The sequence below is a fragment of the Phaenicophaeus curvirostris genome, chromosome 2 (assembly GCF_032191515.1).
Source record: "Phaenicophaeus curvirostris isolate KB17595 chromosome 2, BPBGC_Pcur_1.0, whole genome shotgun sequence".
Taxonomy (NCBI): domain Eukaryota; kingdom Metazoa; phylum Chordata; class Aves; order Cuculiformes; family Cuculidae; genus Phaenicophaeus; species Phaenicophaeus curvirostris.
This window is the reverse complement of record NC_091393.1, coordinates 92,776,014-92,796,481: the sequence shown is the minus strand read 5'-3', so window position 1 is coordinate 92,796,481 and position 20,468 is coordinate 92,776,014. Positions and strand designations below refer to the sequence as shown.

The following is a 20,468-nucleotide window of genomic DNA, read 5'->3' as shown; positions in this document are numbered from 1 at the left end:
ATATTAATTCTAGAAGGAAATGAGAATGAGCCATGTATTTATCCCTACCAAATACATAAGTTAAAACAGCACCATGCTGTCTGGCTAATGTGTAAGGAACATATTTCACAGTCACATTCTCAGAAGGCAAATTAATACTTTCTTCTGATACGCAAGCAATAAGGAATTTAGTATAATTCACATCCCATACTGGAGACAAATTGTTAATTTCTGGCAATCTTTGGAAGGATTTTAGGTCAATAAACTTATTCAATGGACTACACACTTGTCAATACATTAATTTTTTCGATCTGTAACAGACACATCGTGGGTGATGCTCTACATTTTATAAATAATCTCTCAGCACTTCAATCTGTTAATATATAGTTTTTAAATATCTTTAATGTTAGTTAACTGTTTCAGGACAGAACTGTTTCAGATCCTGGAGATGAGAATTGTGGAAGAACGACAAACCCAATACTCAGGCAGGGCGTAGTTCTCACAAACAGAAAATGTCACACAAGCACAGCTCAAGTATTCAACCAAAACATGTCACTTTCCTGAATCAAGTTTGCAAAAAGATGAAAAGATTTGCAATGCTACACATCTTACTTCAATTACAGGTAAGTAAATAAATAAGTGCTACTACAAGATGTTGTAACTGTTGATAAAGGTAAAGCTGAACTATTTCAAACAGTATTTCATAATGGCATTAGACATAAATAGGTTGGTATAAATATTCTGTTGTTCATAAAAGATTGCAAGCACATATAATGTAAGATTTGCAATATTAAATATTACTGCAACAACAGCAGACAGAGAGGTTTCCAGAAGACATATTGTCTCTGCCAAACTGCACTTGATAAAAAATGCTTCATTCCTGATTGTCTACTTAAATGACAGAATATGATCACTTGAACAGGAAGAAAAGGAACATAAACAGATCAAACCATGGATGCAGTCAAGTGGTGCTATATAAATCTCTGAAAAGTTGATTTCAGGAATAAAAATTTTGTTCATTTCCTTTGAATGTGAAAGAAAGAATCAGTATAGGAGGATCACATAAGATAAACAGGTCTTCTTTCCAGATGTCTTCTTTCATAATAGCAATTATTAAAAATCCCTATTTTCTTTGAGCTGTCTATCCTTAGTTAATCATACCTGTAACTTCTTTATATTGTAGGATTTTTAATACAGCAAACCCTTTAAAACTGCAACACAATTTCTATTAACAACTCTACAACTTTATTCTTTATATTGGTGAATTTGACCTACAGCTTTTATTTAAGACTCAAGCTGCACAGGTATTAAAGTTGACATTATGTTCATTCCTTATACTGAAAACTCCGGGACACAAAGGGAATGGGGGAGTTCAACTTTCAACATTTTCAAGGAGGTCTTCAGATTCTGTTTTACAAGCAGTACTTTCCCTCACCACCACCAAACATCCTATTTGGAGCTTCTGTGAAGTGCCAGGCTGTTTTTTCGAATGGCTGGTATGACACACCAGTCTACCCAATTTATTTTGAGTGCTGCTTATAATTTTATTATAGTCAATCTAAATCTGAAGATTAATTTTACTGGAAAACATTAGTAGGTGGCCAGAAATATGCCTACTTTCCTCCTCATCAATGTTTCAACGCCTTATTTCTCATGGTTCTCTTCTAATAAAAAGCAAATTATTTTTTCTTGGAAAAAAAAAATAAAGTTCCATGTTTGTCATTTAAAATAAAAGCAAGCAAGATCTGTCCCTCCAGAAAACAACCGTAAATACATTTTACAAAAGCAAACCAAATAAAACTTTTAATTTAATGTAATTTAGATGGACTACAAAAAATTCACGATCTACTTAACCAGTCTTTTGGCTTTACTTCCTGCATATAAATGCGCCCAAGGCAATTAAGTACACTAGATTCAGGATGATTCTGTCATTCTTATAACATACCTAACTAAAAGAGAATAACTTGCAATGAACTATGAACATTTTCTTAGAGTGGTTATTTTAATTTTAGAGGTACCTAACAATTGATGCAATTTTAAGAATCCAAAATATGAAATCTAGGAATGCTGGATTTTTAAAAATGGTTTTCAGGGAAACAATATCAATTCCACTTTTAATGACAAACAGCTGATGAGGTATCTGACTGAAACAAAACACAGAGGGCAGCTTTTAGAGATGCAACTTGAAGGTACAATGTCTTATTTTTTTATTTGGCACAATCTGTGCTATTTTAAAAATAACTTCTTATTCTCCCTTTCAAGAAGTAATTTAGCAGTCACTTCAATCCAAACACATAAACTAAACACCTGCAGAGCTCCACTCTCACAGAATCCGTCTTTCATGATATGCAAAGCAGAGGTAGCAGCTGCTAGATCCTTATCACAAGGGACAGAAAATCTGTAGTTGTGAGTTCTGATCACAGTAAGAAGGCAGACATATCCACGTATTGCAGCTGGGCATCAGACCAGCAGTTTGTACTGCAGAGTTCCTCCTACTATGGAAATTCATTACGCAGCTTGATGCAACTTCTTGAAAGCAGTCAGTAGTTTTGACTCATGCATTAATTACCCAGGCTCACTGGGTACGTATGCAAGTAATAAACATGAAGGTCTTTGTAGGTGCTTGTATTCTTAAAGCTGGGCACCCATCTAGAATCAGCATCTTCAACTCTGTGCTTCAGTTTCATACCTGTGAAACAGGTCTCTCAGCTACACTGCAAGGATGCAGAAGAGAGACATCTCTCACTTCTTATCCTCCCTTAGTCCAGTTTGGCATTCAAAACATTTTCTGTTATTGAAATATGGGATCAGGTTTAGTAGATTTAGCATTTAACAGATTTTTGTCAGAATTTTTGGGCAGTGTACTAACTGCAGGTAATACTAATTATCTTTTTGAACACAGCTTCTCAACTGCTAAAAATAGGCAACTAATCACTGAAAAAGAGGTTTTAATTCATGAACTACCTTCTTGTGCTGCTGTTTAAACTGTCTTGTCTGCAAACCTTTTCCTCTCACAGATGAGAAAAATGGCATCACATTGGATTTTCTCATACTGTCTAGCTAAAAACACGTTCCAGACATTAAGCCTGTCTCAAGTAAAATCTGAGTTTTCTCTTTCAACGAAAAGGTCATTAGTTCCCCTCTAAATCACTCAGCACATTCATTTTGCATAAAATGAATCGTACATTCACATACAGAGGTTAATTATCACAAAATATCACACAGTTTTTGACAAACAACTGATGGGGTGGGCATGTACAGCTTAACCGAGGAAGCCAGTTACAAGACATTTTCCCAGTGACAATTACTTTGATAAGCTTTACATCTTTCAGATGGATGTACAAACTTTATGTACTGGCATTTAATGAGTTCAAATCTGCATAAACTGAATACATAATAAACAGCTAGCTGACTGTTGGTCTTAACTAACAAACCTTTTCACTATAAAAGCTCTGCAGACATGGACTTCTTACTGCTTTTTTTTTTTAAATGATGTGTGATTCTCATCAGTCCTGATAATCAAAAATCACTCAGAAAAAAACTCCGCAACTTTGCAAAAAATAAAACTGAATTATGTGCAAATAACTTCTCTGATTAAAGTAACATGAGAAATCCAGTTTATTTTAGAAGTATAGGCAAAAGGAAAATTATGTTTATCATTCAATTGCAGAATAATCACCCCGCTTGGCTAGTTTGACAGATATATATCCAAGACTTCAACCAGTCATCCTGAGAATGAGTTGTGTATTTACAAAATGTTATGGTAAAACTCAGTTGATTAACATAATGTATATATATAGACTAGAAATAAAAACAGACTATGTAAGGACTACATGTAGAGAGACTACAAATTTATGATAGCAGATGACAAAAGCCCATTATTTGGGGGTAGTAAGTTAAACTGCTACTGAGCATTTTCCAATCCAATAAAACATGCATAGTCCGATCACCTCAGATCCTCTAGAGCTCTAGCCTATTAAAAAAAAAAATCAGTGATTCTCCACTTAAAAAATCCGTTTTGAATTAAAATTTCAATGACCTTAGAGCTCCATGAGACCTCAGTCTTGCAGTGCTTATAAATCACTGCTGATCAAAAGACCTTGCAAAGCACTAAAAAGAGCTTCATCGTGTTCTAAATTCCTAGAAATAACCTGAAATAATTACAGTTTGTCTCAGAATAAACTAAACGGTAATGCTGCAGTAATGGCAAACTTCTCCATAATGCTGCCTCAAGAATGGCTAGATTATGAGAATATCCAGTGCTGGAAGGAAGGGATAAATTAGGCTGCCTCTTCCTTAAAGCCCTACAGAACAGTACACAGAACTTCCCAGACTGGAGAACATGGGAGGCATAGTGTCCTAAAACCTGACTATTCCTTACGTTACAGTCCTCACATTAAATCACATTTGAATAGAATCTCCACTGTTACAGAAATGTAGTAATAAAAAGTCAGCCCTTTCATTTTGACTTTTTATGGCAACTCTAAAGGCAATGACCTAAATTAATATATTGCATAAAACTACAAGGTTACCTTCAGTTCAAGCACAAGGGCACGTATTCAGCTAATGAAAAGACACCTAAAATCCACTTTTATTTCAGAATTACCTTCTTGTACTCATTTGATATCTGTGAATAAACCTGTACAACATGACTTGCACCAAGATTCCCTGCCCCTCACTTCCATTTTACTTTTTTTGTTAAATGACACTATGCAGTGGTCCAGCACCTATTCCAATCTGAATACAGCAGGACTGCAACAGTTTTTCTGAATTCCTGAAATAACAACAGATGAGCCAACACAGTTTTCAGGTAAGCCTTGTGAAAATGATTCTGTATATAAACAACAACAGTACCATGAATGACTATTAACTCTACTTAAAATACTTATTTTGGAAAGAGACATACCACAATGTATAAACATTGTATTCCTCAAAAATCTTCATTGTATTCCTCAAAAAGTAAATTAAAGTTAAATCACTGGTTCTGTAATATTTTTTTTAAAAAAAACCCAAACCCAAAATCAAATCCTCAATGTTATGAATATGCAAATTCCCTGTAACTGTAGTATTCTAAAGATAAATAGGACTATTCATTTTCACAAACTTAAACAAAACCTAAAATCTAGAAGAGAACTTTTTCTTTAGGATGAAATGTATTTTGACTTATTAAAATGTAAAAAACATTTCATCTGCATCTGATATTAATTTTTCATCTTCTACAGAACAAACTTAAAAGCAAAAATCAGAGTAAAGCAGAGAAGGATGCAAAAATCCGAACCTAAAATAAATCCATTTAGGCGAAGTTACTAAGGCAGAAAAAACCAGCAAAGTCAATTAAACCCCAAGACGTTGCTGCTTGAAAGGTAATTTGAGTGGTCACTGCAGTACATTATTTGGGATAATAAGCACATACAGAGCATACAATAAATACCTATATCCTTCAAAAGACTGACTACCACGCAGTTCCGAGATTGTGTTTGAACAATCCCAGCCAAAGCTCTACAGCTCTTATAAATAAAGAAATCTTTCCAACAGCAATCATGTAGAACCTTTCAGGCCAACAATGTAGCACAGACCATTTGTGTTGCAATGCAACCAGAAAGCAAAAAAGAAGACATCTATTTTAACTATTTCCTTCAAATTGTTGAAAAAATAGAAGGGTTTCTAACAAATATAAGAAAAGAATGTAAACAGATGCTCAAGTCTCCTCAAGATGCTAAAGACAGCAGGAAATCATGGCTCCTGTTATGAAGACTACAACTAACTTCAAGTATAAAGCAATCTGGAGTAAGCTAGAACTGCTTTTAATATTCAGGGCAGGGATATGTGGGGAAAAAAAAGCCACTCCAAGCAGAACAATCCAAATACCTCCCCTCAACTACTGAAAAATTTTTATAAGATGCAATTGCTAGACAGCATGATTTCCAACTTTTCTAATTTATCATTGTGAATGATCTGAGAACTGAAGCTCAGAAACTCCCATTACCCCAGTACATAAAAATACTGTAAGCAGCATAAGCATATAAGGAAGAACTAATGCATTCCATGTAACCACTTGTTTGATCAAATTATACGTGTACTTAATACCTCAAATTGTACCAAAAGTTACCAACAATATTTAGTTTGTACAAATAAAAATATTTTTAGGTAACATTACTGAGAAGACTTCATAAACCACTATATTTTATAATGCAAAGCTTCCAAATACCTAAATGAATTTCTACAGTACACGTGGCTGCAACCATAAACTACCGATTTCCCTTGCATCTGCAAGGTTAGGCAGAAATAAATTAAGTCTTTACCCAAAATAGGCACAAAGAGGCCACTGACACTGTTTAATTTATAGTAAAATTGACACAAGTCTATAAACATGCATTTAATTGCCTAGTATATAAATCACTAACTCTGCTCTCTTGTAGAGTGATCAGCAAGACTGATGTAAAGGTCTTCACAATCCTATTAAAATCTGACAAGAACATTGTAAAGAGTATTTTACTACTTGTGATAATCATGCATTTGACAGTTAATTATAAAAAATTTACTCTACTGAGCTTAATAACAAGAAAATATTCTGTAAATCAGACAAGTGACTACCCAATTTAAAATTTGCTAACCCTTAAGAAGCAGCTGCTTGTTCTAGAAGGTATTAGAGAAAAACTTTTCATGTTAACTCAAAGTTAAGAGTACAATCAACAGAACATCCATATTTGAGTAAAAAAAGAGACTGGAGTACACAAAATAGGATTTTTATTCTGGTGCATTACCTTTGTCGACATTCATCTCATGTAATTCTAAATATCCTCTGATCTATATTAGATACCCATCTTCATCAGAGATTAATCAAATCCAGACAACTCTGACCATAAAGGTAAGTCATACTGGGTTAGCACAATCATACCTTTTCTGCTTGGTATTCTATTCCAGATTCCTGAATCTGCTTGCTGTATCTTTTGTTCTATGCATTCATACTGAAAACTTCATTGAGGCAGAAAACTATCATCTTTTAGTTGAACTTTCAAAGCTCCCTCTGCTTCTAGCATATTCTGACTGACAGTTTGAACTTACCATTTATTTTGCTACTAACTTATATTTTTCAACAACTTTGAAGCTTTGATGCATTTCACCCCAAACTTTTATACTTGGTCTTGAAGGCAGTTTTGGCACCAGAATTTGAGCCTTGCTTTTTGCTGTCTAGATTCCAGTAAGGTCATCTTGAATTGACAAGAAATCCAGTTCTATACAACAGACTAAGGACATCCAAATTGCTGTACGTAAAACAAGAGAGGTGTGCAAGCTACCACACAAATGAGTTCCTCCATTCTCCACTTCTCCTTCCAAAGAAGTATTTTATGGTCAATAGTTTTTTCCATTAAAATATTCTCCTCGCATGCCAACATACTGCTTATAGTAGCGCCTAAAGCTGCTGCTGTTATCACTTTCTAAGTGTGCACAGGAAAGTAATTCTTTCTTTGATGATCGTACCCAAGCCACCAATTTATTCTTCTAATTGCAATTTGTTAATTAACATGGCCTCAAAATCATCAGACCTCGTGGTTTCTTAAAGACAAGTAAAGACAAGTAAAGACAAAAGGCTAGGCACACAGTATCTCTGAAATACTGAAGGTGTGAAAAAAGAGGCATTATTTTCTGAATTTTATTTTCTAAGATCTGCCTATTGTATCAATGTAACCAGTTCTCATATCCAGCAAGTGCCATAAAATTAATCACTTAGCACAAATTACAGACCATATTTTCTGAAAACTGATAGGACACCAAGATACAATATTTGTTTATCCTGTCAGACATTTCTTATAGCCACACACTATCTGTCTTCCCAGTCTAACGACAGCAGGGCTCTCAAATTTTTAACTTAAATATTTGAATACAGACACATCTAAAAATATTTCATATTGACTGATTTTAAAAAGGCCTGATTTTTATCTTCTCACAACAGAATGAAATCATTGCAACTATATCAATACTAAGACAGATAATCCAGCACAGGCTTTTGGCAGGAGAATCAGCTGCACCATTCAAACAATTCCTGCAGGACTCTGGCCAGTATGGATGATTTTCAATTTAAGCAGTGGTTCTTCCAATAAATGGGAGTACTATGTATAATGAAATAAGAGATCCATCCTCATGAGATTATAGCTGGGTTCCACTATTCTAAAACAAAATTTTCATTTATTAAACAGAAACAAAACTTTAGTGTATATGAGAAGCATTTAAAGAACCAGACTGAGACTAAGCATCCTAACATTAAAAATCCAAACGACATGTAGATAAGTTTCTTATGTCTCTTCATTTGTATCAATTTTTAAACGTAAAATTCTAGAATTCTCATATTCCAAAACATTAACAGGCCTGAACTCTGAGTTTAAGTTTCTATCTGCTATGTCTGGTCTATTAAAAACAACATGTTCTTACAACTGAGCTGCAGTAAGAAGCAAAAAAAAAGAGAGAAGACATTAGGAAATACCACTAAACAAATTATTTTGTTCTTTTTCAAAACAAAGAGAAGTTTTAGAAGTCTTGGATACACCTGAACATCATCCAAAAGTTACAGCTTAAATTTCCCAACTGCTCTGCTCCTTCCTATTAAGCTACTGGAACTCCATTAATTCTAGAATGTCTTGCCTTCAAAAAATGGAATCAACTGCACAGCAAGTGCTATTTCTGGGTGCCCTCTGGGTATTTTCAGATTCGCCAGAGGGACTTTGATTTTTTTATACAGATACTTTGAATATACTTTATACAATTTTATTAAAAAGAAAAAAAAACTTTGAAAAGAATGCCTTTCCCACAGGCTACTACTTCCTCCATTTCCTCTAATGCCTCTTCCTCCTTATGTCTTAGTAAGGGGGGGGTAGTCCTCTTCCCTTCAAATCCAAACTCTTTGTACTTCTTTAAATGCCCAGAGACTACCTAATTGTATCTGATTCTTGCTCCATAAAGCATTCCCTAGAACACAATGGCTTCCTTTAAAACACAGATACTGGAGATAAGCAGCACTGGGCTTCGAGCAGGACTGCAGCTGAGAGTGGACCATTAGCACGAGAAAATTTCTGTGCAGCGGTACACAGACAACCATTAAACGTAACAGTGACTCTAATTTTGATCAGCCCTCCAGGCTAATTAAAACAGGGATTTGCAAACAGTTTGCCATTGCTGGTGGCAGTAATAAATTAGGATGAGCAGTACTTACTACTAACAGCAGAGTTCTCTATTTCTTTAGGGCTAATCGGTCCCCACCCTACCAGTCAACCTCTTGATGTTTGTCTCCTTCCACAGAGAATAAAATCCGATTTCCCACCAACTACCAATAAACCGCAACCCTTCATGCATTCATCATCACATTTCCCACTCTGCCATACCTCTGTTTTGCCCAGCGATCTCTAGCTCCCCATGACTTGATCAGCACTCAGCATTCTTACAGCAGGCACCATGAGCAGAGCAGGATGAGCTGACAGGAGCTGGTGCTATTTATAGGCAATTAATTAGCAGTAAAATGCTCTTACCAAGCAATTTCCACTGTTCAGATAAGCTCATGCGCATCAATATTTGTGAACTATTGTCACTGTGATGCTGCTCAGGACAACATGAGCTAGAAATATTTGTGTGCCCAAAGCCACCCTTCAACCATCCTAACAACTTAAGACACATACAGGAAGTTCAGAGGTTAACTTCAGTTGTTGTGGCTTAGCCCCAGCTCACTTGTCCCTCCCAGTGGGATGAGAATTGGAAACAAAGAAGGTAAAACTCGTGGGTTGTGATAAAACCACTTTAACAGGACAGCAAAGGAGGAGAAAAACAATGACAACAATAAAAGAATACATAAAGTGAATTATATACAGCGCAAATCACTCATTGCCCTGATAAGTGGCAGCTTGCATGCTCCCAAATCCATAACCCTGAGCCATGCTTCCAAGCAACTATAACCAAGCTGTGCACCCTGGCCAGCTACCCCCTCTATTTACTGAGCATGACATCATGCTATGGACTGTCCCTTTGGCCAATCTACCCCCTATCTGCTGGGACTGTGCTAAATCTCAGTAATTACCCCACATTTTACAAGAGAGAAACAAATTTTGTAAAGGTTAGAAGTTGCTCTGTTAACTGTATCACACTATGCATAAGGAAAAGTTCTACTTTTCCTTACATTGCAGCATTATAAACTAATTATACTGCAGAGTTTTTGGTAGGTATTAACCCTGTTAGCTTCATAATCTTCAGGTGTTCCTTTTATTTTTAGACAGAGATTTGCTAGAAGCTCAACATATTGTCTCAAGCCTTTATGGAAAAGTCAGCTGAAACCAAGTATGCTAATGGCAATACCTGAGCACATACAAAGACATTCTACTACTCAGCATCATCACTGGAGGAAGGCCATTAACTAGCAGTTTGAGGTTTCTCAGCTTCTCTTCATGAATAATGACCATAGTTGAGCACAGAAAAAGATGTGGCCAATGATCATCTTTGAAGCCAAGGTGTTCTGATGACATAAGTGCTCACACACATGCCTGTTTAATAAAAGGTAAAATACCAGTCAACTCTTGCTGTATGGATAAAGCAGCACTTCCTCAGGATAAAAGGCAGAAGACTCTGGGCTGAATTTCATCAGTAGGTTGTTATGTTGGAGCACCACAGTAGGACTGGTTTAAGTTGGAAGGAGACTAAGGAGGTCTCTAGCCCAACCTACTCCTCGACACGGGCTCAGCAGTGAGGTCAGAACAGAGATTTATCTACTCGGGTCATAAAAACCTCAAAGGACAGAGATGATACAACCTCCCTGGGCATTTGTTCTACCTATCACCCAAGCATCCACATGGGAAAAAAAAGTTCTGCTCATTGCTATTCTGATTCTCTTATGTCAAAGTCATCTGTTGTATCTCATCCTTCCAGTACACACTACTATTAAGAACCTGCCTGTCTTTTAAACAACCTCCCCTCAGTCACCAGGGGGGCTGCTGTTAGTCCCTGCCTTGAAGCCACCTCTTCTCCAGGTTCAACAAGGTCAATTCCTTCAGCCTGTCCTTGCAGGGCAGGTGCTCTAGATCCAACAAGTGTCATGGATTGTGCTGAATTTGCCTCAGTTTATTAATACTTTCCTATATTTGGGGACCAAAATCTAGATGTAGTATCCAGATGTAACCTAATGAGTGCTCAGTAAAGGGGGATAATCACTTTCCTTGATCTCCTGTCTATGTGCCAGCTGACACATAGTACATGGTAGCCTCCTCTGCTGCCAGGGCACATTGCTGGCTTACATCCCCTTGCCTTTCCCACAGAGCTGCTCGCCTCAGCCTCTTCATCCACCAGTAAATTTGATATGTTTATGAAATACATGAATAAGAGTACCTTCATATGGTAAAGTTCTCCCTTAAGCTAGAAAAAAATTAGAGTAAAATCTCAACGTACAGAGGAAGAAAACTGTCCTTGTGATTGAGACATGCTACCAGATCTGGAGTTAATTTTCTTGTCTGTTTTAATCTTGTCACTCTTTTTTCATCCTCCCATTTGCTACAACATTGGTCACATTTCAGAGGGCATTCAAATTACTAGTTTTCTCAGATAACTAGAGTCAAAAGGTCTATGAACTAAGGGTCTAAGATCTTGACAATGTAATTTGTTTAGAAAGGGAGCAAATAAGAGAAATTCAAGTTAACTGTTAGCAGACTAATCATATTAATTCTCTGCATTTGTAATGACTGAACAAAACTGGAGAGGTTCACATACTTCTTGAAACCTAAGGGATGATCCATCTAAAAATGAAGCATCTGTAGGAGAAGTTATAGAACAATTACACAAAACGAATATTAGCAAGTTATGAGTTGTGACAAACATTCTCTCAAGATTTCTACAGGAGCTCAAGGACACAATAGCTACTAAGAATGACATGAGAACTCAAATACATTTATGTTACCTAGAGCGTGAAAGAGGGTATATCAGCTAAAGGGAAAATACAGGCAACTAAGTACTGTCCAGGCTCACAGCTGTGCTAGTCAAATCAGTAGAAATCGCACCAGAAAAGATACACTGGGGATAGGTCAGCATGCCTTGGAAAACGAGAGAAACCACAAGAGATGCAATCTTCTGAATGGATAAACAGCTGATCGTCTGATTCAGCATGGTGGTTCTTTCACTGGTGGGCTTACTTTTCTTGAAAATGCCAACTTCAATATATAAACACATTACACTGCTTAACAAATCATCGTTCTACCGAATCCTGGTACACAAAAGGTTCATTCATTATTGCTTGACAAAGCAAAGGTAACATCAAAAAACTTACTTCAACGAATTATATTTATTCTGTAATTTTCCTTAAGATCATAGGAGACAGTTATTAAAATTTTATTCATTTTCTTGAAAATATAATTTAGTATTTTTTTGTTTGGTGGGTTTTTGGTTTTTTTATTTAACTCAGAGAATTACTTCTATTAGTTTCACTAGACTTATGCTATCATTACCAGAACACAATGATGATAAACTTCTTTGTTACGTTTATTTAGAAAATATCCTTTGTCTCAGAAGTTTTAATCGAAAATAATTTCGTTTTAGTCTTTGATAGATAGAGGAACAATTATTGGCCTTTGCTGGCTTGGTCTTAGTCTTGCCACTTGATTCATGATCCTATGAATAAATAAAAGCAAGCCATTACTTAAGAACTTACTGGTTTGGTTGCTGAGGTTATTTTAAACACTTGGCTTCCCTATATATCTATAATACCACTTGAACTGCATTTGTTTAGCTAAGCTCTCATGCACTTTACTGCGTGACAATGACAATTAGATGTACAATAGTTTGCCTGAGACAGAAAAAATACTGCAGTCCTATGAGAGAAACCATTTTTTAATGCATTAAAAGAAATTCTGTAGAAGAAAAAAAAAATTCCTAATTACTCCTATTCTTAAGCATTAGACTACTTCATGAACTATATCCCTAATGGTGGTGCTTTTCCCTCCCTCCTCTGCTTTCTAGACAATGATCTAACACAACTTGTCACTACACCAGTTGCTCCACTACTGAGACATACTGGTTGAAATATTAGAATTTAAGAACATTTGGTTTAAAATAGGACAATTTGTGAGACAGGGAAGTATCAATGTTCCATTAAAGTCTACCAAATATCTAAACTGATTTGCCTTGGACGAGTTATCACAACCTCCCTCCTACTTATATTCCCCTGTACACAAAACAGGAATAAATAAAATCTGTTAGTTAAACATGAAAGCAATTTGATCATATTCAGAACAATTTATTGAAGTATGCCTTTTAACCAAATAATGACGATGATAATGACTTGCCCAAAGTAAAGTTGTGTAGGGTCTTTTTGTTGCTTTTGGGGGGGCTTTTGTTTTTTGAACTTACTAGTCACGTATTTTATAAGTTGCTGATCAAATTATATTAGGAAGAAATTTTTCACTGTTCGGGTAGTGAGGCACTAGAAGAAGTTGCGCAGAGAAGTTAAGGATGCCCATCCCTGGTGGTGTTCAAGACCAGGCTGGATGAGGCTTTGGGCAATCTGATTTAGTGGGAGGTGTCCCGGCATCTGGCAGGGGAGTTGGAACTAAGTGATCTTTAAGGTTCCTTCCAACGCAAACCATTCTTTGATTTCATGAAATCAAGTAGGTGAACACACCAGACAGCAACTTCTGGCCATCACATGGAGACAATCAAGTACCTTCCTCCTGCACTGTAGAGTAGGGATGCTTGAAGCAAAATACTCTTTGTCCAAATGCGTGCTTTGGTACTCCTAGATTAACATTTTTATTCTTGCTTTTTATAGAGAGACAGAATGCTCCACACTGTGAACAGATTTGAAAATAAACTGCTCTATTCACAGAATAAGCCACTGAAGAACCTGTCGCTGAAAGCTGAGAAAGGATCTTTCTTTAGTATCAAACTAGCCAGAAGTTAAGTCAATGCTGTAGAATTTAGTCTCCTGTTCTCCGGTGTAGTGACAGACACTAAAAGGATTCCCAAAATCTTTGAACTAGAGTCTAGAAAGACTGAAGCACTTGGCCCTGGAGGGAGGAAGGTTTCATACAACCACAGCATCATTTGAATCTGACAACTTTGATCATAGTTTTACTCCCAAAGATGCTCATAACAAAAGTCCTAAGAGACTGCTGAAAGGAATCTGGTCTGGTCTTTCTCGAAAGCTAGAGTCTTCACTAAATCTGTAACCTAAGTGATTTAGCTAAACTACTGCTAACCTACTACAAACAAAACCAGTGTTGATAAACAAGGCCTAGGCATTTTCACCAGATTTAAACCTAAACAGTTGCATCTGTAGTACTACATTATGTATCTTGATTTTAATAGATCTTTTAGACTTTTAAAAAGAAAACACACTTTTCATTTCAAAGATTAAAGAGAAATCTAGAGTTATTCAATTCAGCCATAGGGTGGGGAGGGGAAGGTATGCTGCATTATCCACACTTTGACCTAATCATCAGGTTTTAGGGTATGTTTTATTTAAGGACTGAAAAATGGTAACATCAACACATAGGATGGCAAGGAAACCTACTCTTATTAAAAAAACCGCATATATTCAATAAACATGAGAAAAACCCCACAGTAGTCCATTCAGACAGAACATAGATTATCACTGTATAGAGAAAAAAATGCAAGCAATTTGAATTTTTAATCTACCAGAACACATGGATGTCTTTAAATCAAAATAAATAATGTTCATAGAAGATGTGGAAGGGCTTTCACAGGTCAAAGGACTTTCTCATTTTTCTGCAAACTTATGACTGGTCTTTTAAAATCTAATCTGAGCTGGAATGTTTTTAGTCATTTGAATTGGATTTATAAGCCAGCAACTTACAAAATAAAATAACTGATGGTGTGTGGATCTTCAATTTTTCTCAATCTTTCTTTTTCAAAAATGGCTCTAGGGGGTTTCTGTAAACGTAAAATAAGCTTACCAAAAACCTCCAAAAAGTACTCTTCCTTTACATTAAAATTTGCATGATTAATTTTATGGGTGAATATAACCATGCTTTCTTTTTTTATTATGTAATACTATTAATAAATGAAATAAAACTGTTTTTTCCTTAAGTGATCCCTAACTGACTGAAAGTTGTCTAAATTCTTCAATTTAAGGTGATTGCTCTAGGCTTTCAAGAAGTCATACATTATGGTTTAATAATCTGAACATACAGATCACTACTAACACTTAAAAATCCAGGCTGAAAAGTTTATTCAAGATTCAGAAATCTTCTCAGAATCCTGTGTCTTCCAAACATACCTATTCTATTCTAATAATTTTAAACATTACTTAGATTTGTCATCATGAATGAAAAGGCTTGACAATGAATAGATTTATTTTTGGGCTGTCAGCTTACATAAAGATACAGTAACAGCTCAATTATCTTTTCCTTGGAGGTCAGAAGGCTACAGAAACACTTAGATAACAATCAGTCAAAACTACAATAATTAAGATATTTCTATCCTCCTAAAATGAAACCCCTTTTTCCACCAGGCAGTGGAAATACGTGCAGATTAATCCAACTAAACTACCAAAGAAGTTCTCTGTTTACAAGCAGGTCTTTGGTTTGTGAGTATCTTAGCGTTTCTGAACCTTAATAACTGATGGACTCTTATTGCCTACTAAATATATGCATGTCTACATAATTCTTTCCCTATGACAGGCACATTTTACAGCAAGAATAGCAGTGTATCATATTCTATTCATAAACTTGTTATGAAGGACGTCTGTACGTCTCAAACAAATGTCGAAAGGACTTCCTATAGTTTATCTCTGGTTACAAAAAGTCAAAAATAATGCAGGTGAGCTACTAAATGGCATCCATTGTAAAATAATTTGCTACTTACCAGAATCAAAATCATTCTTCTTTCGTGCAGATTATTAAATAAGATTAATACTGGTTTTATAGGAAAGAAAAAGTGTAACAGAAAAAAAAAAGCCATGATGCATGGAAAACGCACCATTTAAGATTACAAATATACATATTTGGGGCACTCATAACTCCTTTGACTTAATGCAAGTGATATTTGTGACACATAACACTTTCTTATTAAGGAATAAATACCAAGGTTCTTGAAAATATTATCTATGCCTAGATACTTCTCAGAAAAGTTTCTTTCTTGTTAGCACTCAACATAGAGTGCACACCTCACTGAGAAAACCAGCTAATTTTAAAATCTATTAAACAAATATAATTGCAAACATAATAAGACAGAGCTGTTCATGCCTCTCAAGTAACATTCGAACACTAAATAAATATTGCACTTGGAATTTTGTTTAAAAGGATACAATACCTATGTATGAAAAGACTAAGATATGGGTAGTTGAGCTATATTCTAAATAAATAAAATTAAATTTAAGAAATACCAATTATTTTAAAGATATACCAATGAGACATTTGTTTCAGCCCTGCCACAAAACAGACAAGATGCTTTGATGGAAGCTAGTATTTTAAAATAATACAACACAAAACCCCACATTCTGTAAGGAGAGGCTGTTTTAAAAGGAAGAGGAAGAATATATTTTTCACTTATTTTGTCACCATAGTATTATTTTACAAACTGAGTTGTCCTCAACATCATCTTTCCATAAGGCCTGTATCAAAGAAATAACTGGAACAAAAAACTGAATAAATACTGAGTGCCTAAATTGTTATACATGAACTTAAAATGGACAATGTCTTTTCAACAGCTATTCAAGTATCCCTTCTTTTTTCTTCATATTATTTCCTGATATTTGTCAATTTTCTATTTTACTTTGTCTGTGTCTATGCTGATTAGTTTAGTTCAGACAGCGTCAGTAATAATACAAGATGAGGACAGGTTTTTTTTGCCTAATCAAAGTTCACATATTTACCTTCTGCAAGCATGTCTGGCACATCTGCTTGATATCTAGGCCCCACTCTGATTTCTCCCTTGTCTGCTAAAAGCGTTTTCAGTGATGGATCATACACCAATGAATAAAAAAAAGCATCCTAAAAAAGAACACACATTTGCAATAGCATAATGGTTTTTAAAATTAGGTTTGTAAATCTGCATCATCTTCCATCTGGAAGTTATTAAAGTTAACTCTCCTCACACACTTTTACAAAGCACAGGTTTGGTACGTCCTTATTTTAAATAACGCAGATGTTTCACAAGTACTTTTAAATGGCTAACTGAAACTCCTCTCATCGCTAGGAGTTATTTCAGAGCACAGCAATGATGCAAAGATTCATACACGAAAAATATATCAATGGATTCTAAAAGAATTAACATTAACTACTTTCTGGATTTGACATGTTTCCTTCTCCTAAATATCTACCATACTGACTTTAGATTATAAATTAGTCTAAAAAAGTATTAAAAACCATCAGTGTCTGAAAGGGGTTTACACAACAATAGTATTGGCATATCTGCTGCAGTCCCATGGAGCACAGAGGAAGTCCTGTTGTCAGAAACTTTTTAACCGACTATCAGTGGGTTTGGTGTAGAAATTTAAAAATAAATACGTGCTGATTTGATCTGAAAAACACTGTCCTCTTGAAGTTATTTAACACACTCCAAAGAGAAATATTTCTTTTGAAAGGTAATTTGCAACACAACTATATTTCAAATATTTTCTTCCCCTCTGGTAGGCTCAGCACCCTAACTTCTTTTCACAGGAAATGAAAGGTTGAGGAGACACTTCCCATACAGTAATTCAGGGCCCTCAAAATTGAATTCTGTGCTAAGTTACCCTCTACAGGAGTCTTTCTTGCTTCCTCTGCCCACTGAGTACAGATGGTTCTTCTTTATATTTTTCTCTTGTAAAACACCCTATGATTTACGTAAAATTATTTTCTAAATACAACCATATTCAAAATAAAGCCATTTTTAAGTGCCAATTAACTCTTTATCCAGTACCATTTCTAAAATCAGTGTTTTCAACAACATAATAATTTTTCTAACTTACTATTCAAGAAAAGCCTTTCAAAGTATTGCTTACCCATTTATTAAAAACACAGCTCCAGAAAAATACAAACCCACCCCAATATTTACCCAAGAAGAAGTTTCTCATTACCTCTTTCTCCAGATATGACAGCACAGATTCTGTCTCATTCAGGAGTGCAACACTGCATTTTCCCCTACACAAACATAAGGGAGAACTGTTACTTTGTAAGAAGTTCAAACTTTTATTAAACTGAAAAGTTGAAAGAAAATTATTTAAACATCCTTTAAACTTTTATATTTAAAATATAGTATTAAGAAAACACACTTTGCCATACTTTTAAGATACCAAAAATTAACATCAGAGCAACAAAATGAATGCCTGTATTGACCCAAGCACTTAAACACAAGAATTCTGCAGAACTAGGAAACAGGTCCAGAAATAAAGAAGCAATGAAGAACATGGAGTACTATGGCAGACAATAAATACACATACAATAAAAAGGCCTGGATGAATGAAATCTCACCTCCAAGTGACTCACCTCTAGTAAGTTCAGTGTCTAATTTGAAAACAAATAATCCAAACTAGCAACAATACAAGGTTTTACTGATGGCCTGTACATTTCTATTTTGGATGGAATTATTTCTAATAATTAACCATGGAATTCTATTCATTTCTTCTACAACCACATTAAAATACTAAGTACCACATTTTTGTGCAGGCTGCCAGTAGAGAGCTTCCCATTATTCAGTATTAGTACGGATTTGCCCATGTGTAACATGTAGATAATGCACCGGGAGTTTGACCCCATTACTCCCATCCCGTTTCGCTGCGCTCTCTCTCTCTCACACACATCTCCTTCTCCCCCAACATTCCTTTGGCCGTGAATTCCTCTGCCTCCAATTCCTCTGCATATAACCTGCAGAATTTTGTTTTAAAGACATGTAACATTTTTCATCCACATCTATGCAAGCGTGCCAAATCACCTTGCTAGTAACCAGCATTTCGATGTTATCATTTTCAACAGAACTACCATTTTATAATAATATATACCTATTATCCCTCACATACACTACCTTGTTTTTCATACACCTACATTTTGTTCAATTTCTGCCACTTTAGTTGGTATTTACCAGGAGGTTCCAATGGCCTTACACATATGGATGTAGGACTCCTGTCCAACACATGCTTCACCCATGGAGCAGACCAGCACACACACGTATAGAAGAGATAATTATTTGCAGAGACTTTCTTGATTTTAAGGTAACATCAAAGAAGCTATTATAAAAGCCAGAGAAGGCCCACGAAGATGATCAGCGGACTGGAGCACTTCCCATATGAGGACAGGCTGAGAGGGTTGAGTTTGTTCAGCCTGAAGAAGAGAAGACTCCAGGGAGACCTCATTGCAGCCTTCCAATACTTAAAGAGGGCCTACAGGAAAGCTGGGGAGGGGCTCTTTATCAGGGAGTGCAGCGATAGGAAAAGAGATAACTGTTAAAACTAAAAGAGGGGAGATTTAGATTAGATATTACGAAGAAATTGTTGACTGTGAGGGTGGTGAGGAACTGGTACAGGTTGACCAGAAAAGCAGTGGATGCCTCATCCTTGGAGGTGTTCAAGGCCAGACTGTATGGTGCTTTGCACAACATGGTCTAGTGGAAGGTGTCCACGCCCATGGCAGGAGGGCAGGAACAAGATGGTCTTTAAAATCCCTTCCAACCCAAACCATTCTATGATCCTATGAAAAGCATAGATAATCTCAGTGAATGCTGACTGTTAAGCTCAATCATAAGCATTGGATGCCAGCTGTTAATGGCTGATGTTAAGCAAACACACCCAGCTAATGCCTTATTCACAACCGTTGCACATCACAGGAAGTGGGGTTAAACCAGCACTAGGGCTGCAGCATAGAATCTCTTGTACTTCTCTTCATCTCTGTAACTGTCAGGAGAACCACACCATCAAGAGAAATGGTAGGAAGACAAGCAAGCAAAATCCGAACACAATACACAAACTACACCAGAGGAAATTACTCCTGCAGTTGAGAAGAAGGAAACCTTCTCCACATCTCTGAATGTTTTTGGAAGCTTTTGGCCTCAATAATTCCAGAACATCCACTTCTAAAAACGTATTATATGTTGTACCATGAAGTCAGTTTGTCAACTTTAACAGTTTTTCTTCTGTTTAACATTAAAGGGTGGGTAAACAGCCCTTATTTAACTCCAGTTGTTGCAGAAGCATTTCTTCACTGTCACTGCAACTGCAAGTCATACCAAGGCTATACAAGACAACTGCATGAAAAGATTGCAATATAGCCTGGCGAAACAACCTAGAAGAAAATACAAAATTCTCTGGAAGACATACTCTATGTGTATCTGGGAAAAAAAACCAAAACAATCTACTTCTTGGCACTGTCTGGGTAACAGTCCTTTAATAAAGTTTTTTTCTTAAAGTAATCAATAATTACCAACATGTAAAAATCTGATGCAAGCAGTGATCTTTTCAAATGACCAAAATGAATCAAAATCAACAGCAACTATTTTGGTCTTAAAAGTCCTAGTTTGTTTTGCCACAGACCCTA

General features: G+C 35.9%; 1 protein-coding gene across 3 annotated transcripts in view; it reads right to left on the bottom strand.

Moving 5' to 3' along the window:
- MTA3 (metastasis associated 1 family member 3) overlaps positions 1–20,468 on the bottom strand; it is a 131,998-nt gene that overhangs the window by 80,782 nt on the left and 30,748 nt on the right. For all 3 annotated transcript variants that reach the window (XM_069852923.1, XM_069852922.1, XM_069852924.1), the window contains exons 5-6: positions 18,020–18,083; positions 16,835–16,952 (exon numbers count right to left, since the gene is read on the bottom strand). In XM_069852923.1, coding sequence (XP_069709024.1) covers positions 16,835–16,952; positions 18,020–18,083 — 182 coding nt within the window. The remainder of the gene's footprint in view (positions 1–16,834; positions 16,953–18,019; positions 18,084–20,468) is intronic.